Source organism: Bacillus rossius, chromosome 12, assembly GCF_032445375.1.
Source record: "Bacillus rossius redtenbacheri isolate Brsri chromosome 12, Brsri_v3, whole genome shotgun sequence".
Taxonomy (NCBI): Eukaryota; Metazoa; Arthropoda; class Insecta; order Phasmatodea; family Bacillidae; genus Bacillus; species Bacillus rossius.
Genome location: NC_086339.1, coordinates 16,595,117 through 16,612,377, shown reverse-complemented (window position 1 = coordinate 16,612,377; position 17,261 = coordinate 16,595,117). Strand labels below are relative to the sequence as shown.

Here is a 17,261-nt window from a genome sequence, read left to right as displayed (position 1 = left end):
GCTGGAGTACCAGCAGCACGAGAGGAGGTGCATCGAGACGGAGACCTAACCAGCAACATCGGAGGAGAGACAGGGGTTCGGAGAGGTTTTCCACAGCCTCTTGGTATTGTAACGACGCGACGAGGTTTGTTTGCCCCATCCCCGAATTAACAAGAACAGCGAGAAGTTACCTGTCCTATTTTAATGGCAAGATATCTTAAACTATGATGTTTACGATCAAGACCTAATTTGAAACTCGCTAAAACAACTTAATACTACTTAACTACGTAAAGACTTGTAGCTTGTACATACTGGACCTGGTTAACTGACATTGATCAGTAATATGTACGATATCAAAGTTAAAATCTGTTAAAGTCATTAATTGTCTTGAATGTTTAAAGAATAGTCCCAGGTCCAGAAGTCTTGAGACAGTTTGATCTACCGAAAGAGACTGAGCTAGTAAAAACAAAGAAAAGACTAATTTGCCAGTTAAAATGTGTTTCAATAATATTTAAAATATTGACTGATAACCAAACTATTATTCAGTGGTACAATTACGTAAAACGTAATTAGTTCTGAAAGACATTTAAGTATAACGGATATTGAAATTTTGTTTAATGAAAAACCTATTTAAACATGAATAATTGTCTCAAAGGTATTTGTATGTTGCTTGCTAATCATTGACTCTGTCACTTTTCATGTTACAGTTGGATATGTTGCAAAAGAGTATTGTCACCCATACAACCATGATTTTGACCATAGTAAAAAGTTAAATTTTCATTATATTTTATTTTTCCGATTGATAACCATACTTACATATCATGTGTATGTTAAACCAGATAGACAGAAATATTTAGCTTGGATTGTCTTGAAAGAATAATTAGTTTTTATTACACTGAGATCAGCAGTCATAGAGAAGTTAATGCTTTTAAACCCACTACTTATATTTGTTGATTTTAAGGTCAGAATACTTACACCAAAGAGAAGGAGACATACTGCTAAGGAATTATACGACATTTTATTGTTTGGTATTCACAATGAGTCAAACTACACCAGTACATACAACTTGAGAATAATTTATTTTCACTATCAACATAACAAGACATATTTTAGTTAATATTCTGTAGAGGTTAGTAGTTGTGCTACATACACAATCACAGCACTAGTACTTTATAGAGTTTTCACGGCGCCCAACTAGACCACATTTTACATTATAGATATTGGCATTTTAGGAAATATACTCCATAGAGTAATTCTGAAAATACTTATAGAATTTTTGATCACCCAACGGTGGCACACCCTTTTGAAATTTTGGTCGCTCATCCTTGGAGCTGTCTGAAAAATAACAGAAGAAAAGGGAAAATTCTGAAAACACTTCAATAGAAAGTTGTTTTTTCTTAGCTTTTCAAAGATTTTTGAATTTTAACTCTACTACAATTAGAGAAATTGTTGCAGCCATTTATGAGTGAGTGTGTCATTTGTCATGAAAAATTTTGATTTTTTTATTATGTCTGTACCTTAGACAATTTTAGCAATTAAAAGCTGAAAATTGGTAGAATTAATTACTTTGTCATATGTGTCCTTCATACCAATTTTCATGAAAATCAGAATTGGTGGGGTTAACAAGGTGATAGATCTTTGAACCTCACGTCTACGTAAATGATGTAGAAATTATGTCTGAAAAGATTTTAGCTTTCTAACTTATAAATCAGTATGTTCCTACAAATTGTAAAAAATTTCTTATTTGATTTTGGTTTTATTTAACTTAAAAATCATCCTTTGATGACAAAGACTTGTAGAAAATTTTTAACTAAAAGGTCCTGAAATTGGTTCTGAGTTATTTGTAGACACCTTGTTATGTTTTTGCCCGTGCATCGTGCTGCAGTTGCGTGAAATCCTGCCATTTGTTTTGCGGGAACTCACTTGTTTCAGCCTTGGAACAGAAGTCTGCAGCAATGCTGGGGAAGGAAAGTGGACTCTTTGTCCCCAGTTCAACCATGGCCAATCTGATCGCCAGTGAGTTTCGCAACAGCATTACGTGTCTTTTAACAAGTGTGACTGGCTTTGAGTACCTATGTAAAACCAAGTGTTAACTAATCATATTTTTGCCTAGTGAGCACTTCAGAGATTAAACTGAGTGGAAAATGCACAAATTTGGAGTGAGACATCCTTAGAGCTGGCCAGTCAGGGATAAGAATACAAAATAATAAAAGGAATGTGTTCTATCGAACATTGTTGCAGGTGTAAAATTCAATTAGCTCTCTCCCCCTCCCGCATTCCCTGTACAGTCCTCACAAGAAGTCGGCCAAGGTACGAGACGAGGTCAGCCAAGGTCAAATTTGTGTCGAACTGAGGGAGTAATGCCTCATAGACATCAGTTTAGATGAATGAAGGGCAAAGTGGAGTACCCCTGAGAAAACCTGCCAGCTGTCAGCAATGTCCACCTTTTTCCATTTGCAAAAAGTCCAGGTTTGACCCCCGCCGATAATCCAACTCTGATAAAGGAATGAGGAAAGGAGGGAAGTACATTTCAAAAATTGGTACATTTTACCATGGAACTACCTTCTCCATCCTCAATGTAATTTTACTTGCCCGATTGTCTAGCAGTATTTTATGAGCACATACTCACCATGTTTAATGCTTAGCCCTGCAAATATCTTGGGTGTTACTTCATTTTCAATATTTATAACAAACTTTTAAACTTGTCACATAAATTTTTCCTTTTAGTTCATAAAAACCATTAAATAAGCACTTGTTTAGTAGACGTAGACAAAGCCTTTTATAAATAATAAATATTGAATATCGTTCAAATATTTTTTCTTTTAAATCATGTGCAAAATAATGAAATAAGGGAAGTAAACAAAATAATCTTCAATTCTTCCTCCTTAAATGATGATACATTTGGAAACAATTTTATTGATGAATAGTTAGTCTTTGGACCTCATGTGTCAATAATCTGGGAGGAAACGCAGTCTCAAAGATCTGTATAATTTTGGTTATGTGGTTATTGTTTGGTATTACAGTAAAACTTTATTAAGTCAGTTTCTATTATTCGTCATCACCTAAAAAATGGTACGAGTATCAACAAACACATCTTTAAAATTGTCCACAGATTACTTTTACACCCTACTCTACTGTATAAAGCTGGCTGTGTGTGTGTGTGTATGTATGATTAATTTTTAATTGATTTTATTTTCATTTACGTACCAAGTTTGCAGTGAAATTACATTACTATACACACGTATTAAGATATTTCTGTTATCCGTCTAAGCAGTTATCCATCGTAGTCCTGGTACGGATGATGATGGGTAATTGAAGTTACTGTACATAATTTTCAATAGTAATAACTATTTATTTTATATAATAGTGTAACCGCAAACTAAAAGATAATTTTTTTTAAAATTTAGGTGTTTTAAAAGTTCTAAATTCTTACAAAGTAGATAGTTAAGTTATGTATTTGAGTTTTTTATATTGTTACATATGAACAAGCATTCTTGTTTGGTTCCAGTGATGGCCCACTGTCCTGAGAGAGGCAGTGAGATTATTGCTGGTGATAAGAGTCATGTCTATCGTTACGAGCAAGGCGGAGCATCTCAGGTGCGTTTCACTGTGCAGTCGGTGCCATGCGTGCTACAGTAATCATGTAATAGCCGAAAACTTGGGTTTATCACTGTGAAATCTGCACTGATGTAAAAAAAAAAAATCTGCCAACTCTTCCAGCCAGCTGTTTACTCTGCAGACCTTGTTTTTATCCTCAACTTTGCATATACAGTACACTCCCTATTTAACGCGGTTGTCGGGGGGACATAACTTTTACCCGCGTTGTTGCATAATCGCGATGTTTCGATGTGACCAAGGTCAAAAGGCATAAAACACCGCCTGTGTTCTAATAGGTCGGCAAGCACGCACAGTATAGACGGCCCGCCTTTGTGCGGACTTTGCATCCGCAGTTTTCACTAAACGCGGGTGAAAAAATAAAAATAATAAATTGTAAATATAAATATTAAATGTTGAATTTTATTTTTTATTTTTCCGCATGCCGCGCACAGTTTGTCGCACGGCCTACGAGCGCGCCACACGCCGCCATACACACGTGCGGCACACAAGCTGCTGCCAGTCTCGTGGTGTCAGCCACAGTATCTGCTTCGTCTGAGTGTCCGTAACAAAGTAAGTGCAGTGTGTGCGGTTACACACGATTTTGTGGTCAAAGTCTTCTAAATAGAAAGGCCATAGTAATACTTCAAACCGAATATGAATCGCAAAGTACCGAGTTTGATTGACAAAATAAAAATTCTAGATTTACGTACTTACAAATAGCGTGTCTTTTGCAGAAGTATGCAGCAGATACGTGAAAAACTATTCTAGCATTCGTACAATATAAAATAAAGAATCGTCTATCGTGTAAAGTGGTTAAACTTTGTTATCCATGCTTACAGTAAATTATAAATGGTCACATGTGGGATACAAAAATTGCGCCAAAAGAATTTTAGCGCAATCAGTGGCGCCGTATTAAAAAGTCTGTTAAACGTTGTCTTTACTTATTCCATCAAACGCTGTGTCGAGTTGCTGAGTGTATGTGGCTCGGATCGGCAAGTGTTATATTCCCCAGCCTCTGGTTAAAGGTCGGGAGGCCGCTACACATAAACATTTCCGGGGCTTGTTTACTACCTCACGGCAAACGTGGTACAGTATGGTTCACGTAAGTATTGGACCACTGGGAATTCCTCGGCAAAGATTAAAATTACGCTAGCTGATTTACTTTATTATTTAATGTTAAAACATTATACCAAAGTAAAAAGATGAACGTGTATAATACAACGAATAATATTACGTCTGTAGGTTCAAGTTGTAACAAAACATTTATATGTCTCCGCTTGTCAACACACGTGACCACGAGAAGTGTGCAGACGGAAATGAGTGAACTACTCAAGGTCACCAGACTTCCCCCCTTTCGGCTTAATCGCCCCTCTCATCACTGGCGCTTATATTCCACTCCTCCCGTCTACCCGGGTGTCTTGGTCGCATATTCTCGGCTCGCCTCTACCCTCCCAGCGCTTGCCGTCAACCAAACCTATCCAAAATCAATCCCCAGCCGAGTCACGCTGGATAATGTCGCTGGACGGTAGGCTTTATCGGGTCCCCTGTCCGATGCTTTATTTGTGGGTTAAAAAAAATGTTAAGAACTAATGTTTCAGAAAATAACACTGGTCTGGATTGGATCATAATTTGAAAAAAACTACAAGATAGAGGAATAATGTACGGAGATATCTTGTTTAGAATTTCACTGCGGACATTTTCTACGCCTAGGCTTTTTTCTGCCCGATGCTTAGTTTGTGAGTTACAACGCAAAATTATCCTAATCGGCTGTCAATCATTTATTCCATTATTATTACAGTAGAAACTCGTTAATCCGTGACGCGCTAATTCGGGAATCGGATAATCCGGGACGATTTAAAAGTGCAGAAAAAAAAAAGAAGTAAAAATTGTCAGCGCTTAAAATTAACGTCACGCGGGCCGGCGGCCGGCAAACACTGCAAGCCTTCGCATGGGCCGCCAAACTCTGCAACGCTGTTTGTACCGACCCTTTGTGTCGTCCCCCTTTCAGCTGTCACATTTGTCACTCTTTAAACTTGAGGGGGATGTCTTGACTTCTGCTTCCCGTCTCCCTTTGTTTGTTTCCACCCGCCAAAGCACGGCAGGCGCCTGGCGAGTGACGTGTCTGGCTGGCATTCGGCTGGACGAAGTGGGATGATTGAGAGGGTGGAAGGGGGGGGGGGGGGGCTACCCAAAATTTATGTGTGCAAGTTCAGCACGATCTTATCTTTCTCTCTTCGGCTGTTGTAAATGACCGTGAACTAATGGCTAGGCAGTGCCGTATTTTTTTAAGCCGAGACTAATTCGAAGACGGTCTTTACCGTGAACGGATTATCCGGGTTTATTACTGTTTTTTTACAGGATTTTAATTAGCCGGGCATCGGCGGGTCCCAATTAACACGAATAATGGAGAGTTTACTATTTTTTATCCATCTGCTGCCAAGGCGCAGTAAGCCTCGGTAGATGTTACGTCACATGACCTTGGCCTTAACCCAGCTGCACGCCGGTATCTGAGAAGCTTGACAAGCCCTTCCGGGCTTTAATCGCTAGTCCGTGAAATTCGGTAATCCGTGATTATCTCGGTTCCGACCATCACGAATTAACGAGGTTCTACTGTGTTATTATTATTATTATTCAGTTCTGATTGGGGGACATGGTTTGACCCGCGATATACCCGATTCCGCGATCTATCGGGGCGCGGTATACCGGGAGTTTACTGTACATATATATAATTTTTTTTGTGTCGAACTTGATGTTTGATAGGCTAGATATGGTTTTTCATTCAAGTTCAAGGAAATCTTAGGCAAATATTTTTCTATTATATTTTGGAAAACGTTAAAAAAAAAAAATCTTTTAGCTTGTGATTAAATTGTGTGTGTGTGTGTGTGTGTAAATAAATGATCTGCTAATAATAAATTTAATAATAATTTTGTCATGGATGCTGCGGTAGTGGGTTTCAGTTCCACATTGGGAGAGAGAGTGTTTTTAGGATAATTATTTCCTAGGACATCCCATCCAATGGTGAGATATTGATTGGTATAAAAAAAAATATTAAATAATTTTCAATAATCTCATAAATTTTTATCTGCATATTTTGTTTGTCAAAGAAATTTTTATTCAAAGTTTTGCGTAGATCTGTTAAAGAATGAAAAAAAAATATTTAGGTGAGTGGTTGGAAAAAAGTTTTATTAAATTAAAAATTATGAAATTAATGTAAGTGGTACTATGATAGTTGTGGCAATTCTGCATAATAATGCTAAGTATATGTGTGTACGAAGTATGAAATTTGGATTTATTTTCTGCAACATAGTACGTACATACATGATATTTATATGAAACAAATAACCTGTGATTATTATTTTTTTAAAAAGTATAAAAAAATACTCTATTCTATTGTTACGATTTTCCACGGTGTACTGCAACATGTTATTTGTTTTGACAGTTTAATTATTATTTATTTACGATTTATTTATTTTGTTTGCTCTATGTCTAATGTTATTTATTTTCAGAAACTGTAATTTATTTTTATGTGTATCTATGAGAAAGTGACTCTATGGATTTTTCCGGGATATTTGAAAGTATGTATTGTTGGACCCCTCTAAGGACTAAATGAACTTTAAGACGGTAAACGGTAAAGTTAACGCCGTTATTTGGTAATGTAAATTATTATTTTAATAATTGTTTATTTAAATTGTACGTGAAATTTTGTAATCCGCGCTATTGTTGCGTGCGGATTTCACGTTTTATTAAGGAAATTATGTAACTGATTTTGGTTTTCGGCCAATCACAGGCCGCCATTTGAAAGTTAATTTTACTGGCTTAATTTAAGAAGCGAGTAAGCTAGGAGAGTTCTATAATGGCCAGCTAAGAGAGCTGTAACTTCATGACGTCGGCGATAATAAATCCTACGAATTAGCTATTTAGCAATAGGCATCCCGGATAGAGGATGAAAATTATGTATCTTTAGGGAGTCAAGATACTAAATTAGGATTTATCTAAAAAGATAAATAACCTAGGAGTGTAAAACGTGAGTAAATAAAAGTGCCAAAAATTTGCTTCCTCCACTTATGCACTCGTCACGTAACTCCCGTTTTTCCGTCACATCGCCGTCAGAAACCAATATAAACATTGATATATTGAAGTAACTTGACATTGTCTACGATTTTAATAATATTTTGATACAAATTTAACCGTTTTACACACTATTTCATCGACTCAGAGGTCCTATAGGTTGAGAGACTCTGAGCTCTACCGACGACATTTCGAACCTTACTAGCCGAGCTAAATTTAAATAAGATCCCTAAAAACATATTAAAACTGTGTAGTTTCGACGAACCAGAACAAAGACTTTTGTTAAAACTTAAATGTGCGCACCATAACTCCTGGTAATTGAAATTTATTTGTGATATATGCAGAGCTGCCAACCTCAAATCACACCCATCAGTAATGGCAATTAGGTATATGAAAAAAGTACGCGTAAATCATGCACGATAAATTTTCCCTGGGGCATTATAACACACTCTCAAGATAAAACAAGGACAATAATATGCAAAAGAAAAAGAAAAATATGAATACAATGCAAATTAATGAATAAAAAAAATCTATTTGAACAATACAATCATCTGAATATGTAAGAAATATTAATAATTTTACTGGATATTTTGAATCTTCAATTCAAAGTATTCAAAGTTAAACTTTAAAGCAACTGTCTTTTTATTTGCTTTTTTTTATCCTGGTTGGATAAGAAATGTCATGTAAACAAACAACAAGGCAAACACAAGGACTTGTAAACAATAACTGCGTTCGTTACTTTCGTTTCTTCAGATGTAGCGAAAAAACGAAGATATAGATTTATTGCTCGTCACGGCTTTAAAATGTTCTGCATGTTTCTTTGATTCAATATGCCGTCTACAGTCATCCCTTCCACCATGTGCAATCGAAAAGTCACACGTGCATACATTACAAAACCGTGGCGTTCCAAACATTTGAAAACGACAAGCATGGCCATTCTTTTGAATATTTAAGTCGAAAGTTCTGAAGACTTGCGTGTTTTTTTTCCCAGATACACATTATTCTGTCACACGCTTCATTTCTAAAACCGGCACTGAAGAACACAACACTATCGAAAAACATAAAAAAAATTCACGTCTGTAGACACGACAAAAACACTATGATGAAAAAAATGGCTTTCAAGAAATAAATTAACACAACACAGGTTAGCCAAAGTACCGTACAAAAATTATCGTGATTTAAGTAGCCTTCAAACGATAAGTCCGAGAATATGTACTAGTTGTATCGTACAACGGACGTAATACCATCCCATTATTATTTGAAAACACGAGAATTAATTTACTTATTTCGACAGTACATCGTACATGCGCACACTTACTAGTTCCGTTATTTGTGCAACCAAGCGATGTATTCAAACTGCGTTCACGAAACAAGCACAGCAGAAACGGAATTTTCTCCGTTACCATGCAGCACAAAGCCTCGTTTCCGTAATAAACCAGCGATGTTCCGTAATTCCGTAATTCGGGGTTAAAATCCGTAATAATTACGGAAAATCCGTAATGGTTGGCAGCTATGTATATGATGCCAAGTACCAGTTAGGTTTTTGAATATAATTAGTAATTAAACAAATATAATTAATAAGGGTAAACTTTGAATCCATTTTTCATTTGCAATAAATAATTACATATTTTATTTGAGAGTGTTGTGTTATGTTATTTATAGTTTCATTTACCCTAGTGTATATCTATGTATGTTTGTACCTATTTAATTAACACCTAACTGTGGCCTACTTAATATCAGCACTTACCATCGGAGAGCCACATAAGTAATATCAATTTTTCTACACAGTTTAACACAGCCCAACGTGTTACATGTATGTTCATCTCCATAGAAGTGGGGCCTATTTAGTATCTCCACATAACTAATTGACAACCCAAGTGGAGCCTAATTTACACACGTATCTCCACAGCGGGGGTTCGTAAAGGATAGCCCAATTAATAGATTTTATTTCGCACACACAGTTTTATTTATTACCACTACTTGTCACTTACAAATAATCTTCTAAATTGGCAGATAATTAATTACACGTAAAGAAATGTCAATTCCCCAGTCACTCGTTTCACACACCTCGCTGGGCCGCACCTCTGGTGCAACTCTCGCTGCAGCACCCCTCGTGGGTCTCCGCCGCGGGACTCCGTCGCCGCATTCCGCCGCCGCCGTCACACCCTTCGCCGAGATCCCACATGACGACTCGCTCGCAACTTCGTTCGGGACTCCACCGCGCCCGCGACTCTATCGCCCGGAAACTCCCGACTCCACTGATCTCACTCACTCCCTGCCCTGGAACCTTCGTCCAAGGACTTCGCCACTCTGCCGCACCCGCGGCACTATCGCCCGGAAACTCCGCCGCGGGAGAACTCCCGACTCCACTCACTCAGACCTTTGAATATATATACTGTATAGAAGTCGCCAGCCCAGGTTAAAATTTCTAATACGGTTTTGAGGTAGTTGGTTAATTCACCGCCACAATCGCCACCATCTCTAGGGCATCGACTTGTGGTGGTTCCTAGTGGACAAGTGTCGAACTCTTCAGACACCCCTTCCCCCTCCCGTTGAACGACCTTGAGCTGCAGTGAATGATGGGTGGGGGGTGCGGGGAATGACAGCGGGCGACAGTGCTGCTCTCTAACGTGTAAATAACAACTAAGACGATACAGGGCGTTACGGCAGCGCACTGCAGCGGTGAAGTTCCCAAGCTGCTCATCATACGCTTCTGAAAAATGTAGAGTAAATCCTATCCACTCGCGACTTCTATACAGTATATATATTCAAAGCTCAGACACTCTGCCCTGGAACCTTTGTCCAAGAACTTCGCCACTCTGCCGCACCCGCGGCACTATTGCCCGGAAACTCCGCCACGGGAGAACTCCCCACTGAACTCCAAACTCCACTCAGACTCTCCATCGGCGTCCTCGGGCGTATATATAGGCCCCAGCGAAATTCCAGAACTCATGAGATCGGCTGGGGCCTGTCGCGTCATCGCGAGCCATCCAGACGGCAGAAATCTCTCGAAAACACGCGTCGGCGGCTCGCGCAGCTCCCAGCTGTCCGGTGTCAGTTACATGTCAAAGGCAGGGCGCCGCGCGGGGAGTGCGGAGGGCTGGAGCGAGATAAAGCGGCGACCCAGGTGCGCACGGCACATCTCATGTTACGGAGTGCACCTGCGGGTGACGCGGCCTTGCTAACGTTCGTAACACTATGTATATAATTAAATGAATCAACAAAACAATTTTTACAATTGAAATTTTACTGGTTTAAGAAAATGCGTTGCCAGGTTATTTTGTTTTCTGGAATTTTAAATCACACTATTTTGGTTCCATCATTATTTCTCTTTTTTTTTATTTTTCTGTATTTTGTATTTTTGTGGACTTCTGTGAATTGTGGAAAAAGAGGTTTCTCTATCTGTTAACATAAAAAAAAAACAGGATTTGTTGAAGCGTATCAGTACAATATTCCAAAATGTTCAGAATAGCGGGAAAGCAATATATCTGATAGTTCTGAAAGTAGTTCTCTTTTCACTGTTCTCACGGCATCGCAATCTTATTTATCATTGTGGCATGGGTGTCGAGAGGTCTGCAGCTGCAGCTGCAGCTGTGTGCTCTCGTCACTTACAAAGAGATTATATTTGCCCTTGGCGTTTCTCGATGGCCCTGGCTCTGGCCATTTTGTAGCTGATAAAATGAATCAAAATACCTACAATGTACTCCATTTATAAAATAATTACAAACACTGTTTCTTAACAATACTTATGTGCGGCAGGTTGTTATTTACAAGAAAACGAGAAACAAAACCTTACAACTTTTCCCCTAAAATCTATTTTTAATTTATTTCAATTTATTTAAATCTCTAACAATCTCTAATTTTAGAAAAAATTTGAAATACAGTACACTCCCTATTTAACGCGGTTGTCGGGGGACATAACTTTTACCCGCGTTGTTGCATAACCGCGATGTTTCGATGTGACCAAGGTCAAAAGGCATAAAACACCGCCTGTGTTCTAATAGGTCGGCAAGCACGCACAGTATAGACGGCCCGCCGTTGTGCGGACTTTGCATCCGCAGTTTTCACTAAACGCGGGTGAAAAAATAAAAATAATAAATTTTAAAGATAAATATTAAATGTTGAATTGTTTTTATTTTTCCGCATGCCGCGCACAGTTTGTCGCACGGCCTACGAGCGCGCCACACGCCGCCATACACACGTGCGGCACACAAGCTGCTGCCAGTCTCGTGGTGTCAGCCACAGTATCTGCTTCGTCAGTGTCCGTAACAAAGTAAGTGCAGTGTGTGCGGTTACACACGATTCTGTGGTCGAAGTCTTCTAAAAAGAAAGGCCGTAGTGATACTTCAAACCGAATATGAATCGCAAAGTACCGAGTTTGATTAACAAAATAAAAATTCTATATTTACTTACAGATAGCTTGTCTTTTGCAGAAGTAGGCCGCAGATACAGGAAAAAAACTATTCTAGCATTCGTACAATAAAAAATAAAGAATCGTCTATCGTGTCAAGTCGTTAAACTTTATTATCCATGCTTACAGTAAATTATAAATGGTCACGTGTGGGAAACAAAAATTGCGCCAATTTAATTTTAGCGCAATCAGTGACGCCGTATTAAAAACCGTGTTAAACTATGTCTTTACTTATTTCACCAAACACTGTGTCGAGTTGCTGAGTGTGTGTTTCTCGGATCGGCAAGTGTTATATTCCCCAGCCTCTGGTTAAAGGTCGGGAGACCGCTACACATGAACATTTCCGGGAATTGTTTACTACCTCACGGCAAAAGTGGTACAGTATGGTTCACGTAAGTATTGGACCACTGGGAATTCCTGGGCAAAGATTAAAAATACGCTAGCTGATTTACTTTACCATTTAATGTTAAAACATTATACCAAAGTAAAAAGATGAACGTGTATAATACAATGAATTACCCAATAATATAACGTCTGTAGGTTTAAGTTGTAACAAAACATTTATATACAGATGTACCAATTATGATTCTGGAGTGGAATTTTAAACACCGGACTACCTGATTTTGCCTTGTACGCAGGGACGCTGCTCAGTCAAGTGACTCATGCTCTGCCTGTGTGCTGCGTGAACACATTCCCTCCCCCACTCCCCCTCTCCATGTTTCTGCCCGCTCTAATCTCTACCTCTCTCCATATTCTCGGCTCGCCTCTCCCTACCCAGCGCTTGCCGACAACCAAGCCTATCCAACATCAATCCCCAGCCGAGTCACGCTGGATAATGTCGCTGGACGGTGGGCTTTATCAGGTCCCCTGTCCGATGCTTCATTTGTGAGATAAAGCGACATTAAGAACTAGTCTTTCAGAAAATATCACTGGGCTGGATTGGACCATAATTTGAAAACACTACAAGATAGAGGAATAATGTACGGAGATATCTTGTTTAGAATTTCACTGCGGACATTTTCTACGCCTAGGCTTTTTTCTGCCCGATGCTTAGTTTGTTAGTTACAACGCAAAATTATCCTAATCGGCTATCAACCATTTATTCCATTATTATTCATTTCTGACTGGGGGACATGGTTTGACCCGCGATATACCCGATTCCGCGATCAATCGGGGCGCGATATACCGGGAGTTTACTGTATATCGATTTGTGAAATAGTGGAGGTGAAATTCCTTTTCTAGCATGGTAATTTTATTTACACCATTAAGCTCTAATCAGTTAAGGTAATTATGTCAGACCTCTTTTAGGGGTAAGCTTTTTTTTTTTTGGTGAAATGCATACGTACATGTCAAAATGTAAACTGAAATTCTGGACAAGTAGGCAATACAAACTGGAAACAAAGAAGCTTACCCTATTGTTTTCTTACAAGATAAACCTTTTTATTGAGTATCGTTGCACGTGTTATAGTGGTCCACAATAAATTGATTTACAGCTCAATACTATAAATTTACATACAAAATAAAAGCATGGCCATCCCAAGTTTCTACTGAAGGAGAATGATACTTTCAACCATGCTGCAGTTTTCTACTCAGTGATGTTATAATAGGTTTACTGTAACCGAGATTTTGTACTTGGATGTTATTAAGTTTTGTTATAGAACTGATGAAATTTTTTACTGGTTTGTGCATGTCTTATGTCTTATTGAAGGGAAGCCTACAACTCACGTAGTTTCGGTTCCCTGCAAGAATTTCAGAAGATTTCCGAAGTTTTGCGTTTTGGTATTAACGCCACTTCAGCCGCTAAATCAGAGGTTTCAGGCATGTTGTGACTAACCTAACCTAACCCTTCGATTTTTTTAATTTCAATTTTTGAGAGAAATCCGAAGTTGCACGAATGTGGTAGGGAACCGAAACTACGTGAGTTGTAGGCTACCGCTTATTGAAGCTTCAATTTTGGGAACTTTTATAATGATGTTTTTTTTTTTGCTGATGTAATTGCAGGTGGGAGGTATAATGATGTGCATCATACCAAACAAACCGGACGGAACGTTCGACCTCCAGCAGATGGAGAGAATGGTCAGGCCTGACGACATCCACCAGCCGGTCACTTCGCTGGTGTGCATCGAGAACACGCACAACATATGTGGCGGGAAAGTGCTGCCGTTGGAGTGGCTGGAGGAGGTACGCTGCCCTCCCTTGACTTCCTTCAGCGTGGCTGTCAGGGTGTCCACATTGTGGGAGGTCAGGGGAACTAGTGTTATCATTTCTTAATGTGGGGAAGAAAGGGGTAGTGCTGCCCTTGTAAGATATTAAAAATTACAATAAAATAACTACACAAGCACCATGAATCAAAAGACCTAAAAAATACGCCCTAGATTTGTTGTGGCCTAGGCATGGGCCACAGAACTATTGTATACTTACATGGAAACGAAGCTAAGAACCATAGCTGCTGGATCACCGTCATAGCCAGGATTTTGTGAAGGAGGTTAAGTAGAACCATCATCATATTTTACAAGTATTATTTATAATGGAATTTTAAAATGAAAATTGTTTGTCACTCTAAAATCTCAGGGAAAAGTAAAATTTTAGTCCTCATAGTACTTTTAGTACACACAGAATTTTTAAGTAGTGATTTTGCTTGAGAAAGTTTATACTTTTATTTTTATTTAATTATTTGAATGCTTTGTTGTGGAGTCAATTGTTTTTGTTAAGAAAAGTCATAAATACATACATATTAATGTTAAAAAATATGTACATGAAACACACATATCAAGTTTTTATGAAAGACACACACGTGTGCAAACTGGCATGAAATTTGGACCGTACTTGGAGACACATTTCCTATTGTTTCTGTGTATGAGGGCTGTGGTATGGAGGAAATACACTAATGCTGTCCACTAAGGATTATAATAAAATTTCTTAAGGGGCCACCTACCTGGTCACACACACGGTGCGCAGAGCTTCAGGAAAAACAACGCAATTTCAAAACTACTCAAGATATCCTAGTGGGGTGTGTTTACGAAAAGCATTTAAGAGTTCGCTGAGGCCCGAAAAGTACTTTTAATTTTTGGATCAAGTTTTTAAACTGTATTTCTAGAAGAGTTAAAATGGCTAAAACACATGTTTTCAGAGTAATTTTTAGGCGTAAATCAACCAGTCCAGATATTTAAAAGCACTTAAGGGACTTGCATTACACCTTTATCTTCATTTCTCCACCAAATAATGTTGCGGTCACCGCTAAAATTTCACTGTTATCCTGTGACAACGAGAAGACTGCGCGCCAGTTCAGACACTTGCGCTTAGAGGCGACACCGCGCTAGAAATACCATTGCGCGTCGCGCTTATCATCCCGCCTCACTAACACACATACACCCCTGACGAGGCGGGCCCCTTAATATGATATCTTTGTAACCTTATGTAGCTAAATTGTAGGGATGTGCGAAAGTGACTTCATTCACACAAAATGAAAGTGAAAGAAAATTTATCAAGTTTCGCGAAAGTGAAACGAAAATGAATTTTTCTATGAGATAAATATATTCTTAACGAAAGTTAAACAAATTTTTTTAATTAACAAAGGAAAAAAGTGCCCCAAAATTTGCTCTTCAGTAATAAATTCTATTACATAAATCATTTTGGTGCCTTTTGGTGTATCTATAAATATTACTATTTAATATAATCAACATCCGCCCTAGACCACACAACATAGCCCCATGTCACTCGTAAATTTCTAGAATCAATCCAGATCTTTCAGCGCACAGACTATTTCCTTTACAGTCGTACACAATGTCGCAGTCTATGATAATATATTTATCACGTGTATGGTACTGACGAAAAAATACGTGACTACTGCGGAACGGCCACCATCTTGCACCACTGTCACATATGGCTAGCTCAGGAAGCTGTAGACCAGGCAAAGGGACATCGTAAAAACAAAACATAACAAATGGTTGCTGCCAAATGGTCATTACACGCAGTGACTTGTTGACCTTTTTGTCTAATTGGCTGTATATTTTGAGGATTTTATATGCCAGACAGAGTATGTAAAATTTAAATAAAGCCGACGACAATGTTTTTCTTTTGGCCGTGCGCGAATAAAAGTAGGTACGTTCTTTGTTTATGTGTATACTGTAAATACTAAATAGTGTACTAACAGTTCTGGAATGTATGCTTTACGAATATAGTACCTACACTACTGTTTGAAAGCAAATGAATCAGGTAATTTTTCAAATATTGCATGATTTTGTTTTGATACCTAGGCCTACTGTAATCACGTTTGAATTTTGTTTACTTTATCGGCCATGTTTGTTCACATTATGATTTTACCGTATTTTCATAAACGTGAGTTTTTTTCATCACCACGTAAATTAATCTTAATGGAAATATTTTTTCTAATTAATGTCTTTATATGATTTGCAAAGAAAAAAAAGAAAATAGCTACAGGAGAGCCGCAATGCCATATGTTTCGCAACTGCGACTTGTTTTTTCCCCTGGTCTAGTTCTTTGAGTATTTCCACTTTTTCCTTAAGCGTGAATTGCTTTCGTTTCTTTTCATCTCCAGAATAACTCATACTGTAGCACAAATACAATGCGGTGTCTAAATAATGTAACCTGAAAATAAACTGAACAATAACAATAAACAATCCCGGCACAGACATCAAACAGTATTTTTAGCGTAGCGTAACACTTTTGTCTAAATAATTAATACTTCTCTCAAACTTCCGTGTTTCGATGTATCGAATGGTGTTGTGTTGCTCACGTCGCATACTACGTACGGTGTAATCTATGGTAAAGCGCGCAACTGTTAACTTTGTTTTGAGGTTTTAGAGGTTAGAAAATACGTTGCGGTGGTATTTGTATATGTTTGTTCTACAACATTAATCATTTAGCTGGAAATTTATTTACCAGTTTAAGTAAATTTTGGTGTAGTAATGCCACGCTACTAGTAGAATTTATACGTTATAGTGAAAATATGATACTTTAATCTGAAACCGTTTTGCACGGTGAAGATACGATTTTTGGCGGGACTTAAAAAAAATAATACGTTAAAGTGAAATATACGTTATAAATTATAATTAGCATTTTTATTAAATTACGAGTCCTTTTTCAACCAGAACAAACGAACTTCGGTAAGCTATTGAACTATCGTTTGGCTCGAAATATTTCGCTGAAAACGAACTTCGACAGATGAAATTCTTACCGAAATCGA

General features: G+C 38.2%; 1 protein-coding gene across 4 annotated transcripts in view; it reads left to right on the top strand.

Moving 5' to 3' along the window:
* Positions 1-17,261, top strand: part of LOC134537610 (uncharacterized) — a 49,342-nt gene that overhangs the window by 15,013 nt on the left and 17,068 nt on the right. For all 4 annotated transcript variants that reach the window (XM_063378248.1, XM_063378247.1, XM_063378249.1 and 1 more), the window contains 3 exons: positions 1,912-1,995; positions 3,488-3,576; positions 14,057-14,236. In XM_063378248.1, coding sequence (XP_063234318.1) covers positions 1,912-1,995; positions 3,488-3,576; positions 14,057-14,236 — 353 coding nt within the window. The remainder of the gene's footprint in view (positions 1-1,911; positions 1,996-3,487; positions 3,577-14,056; positions 14,237-17,261) is intronic.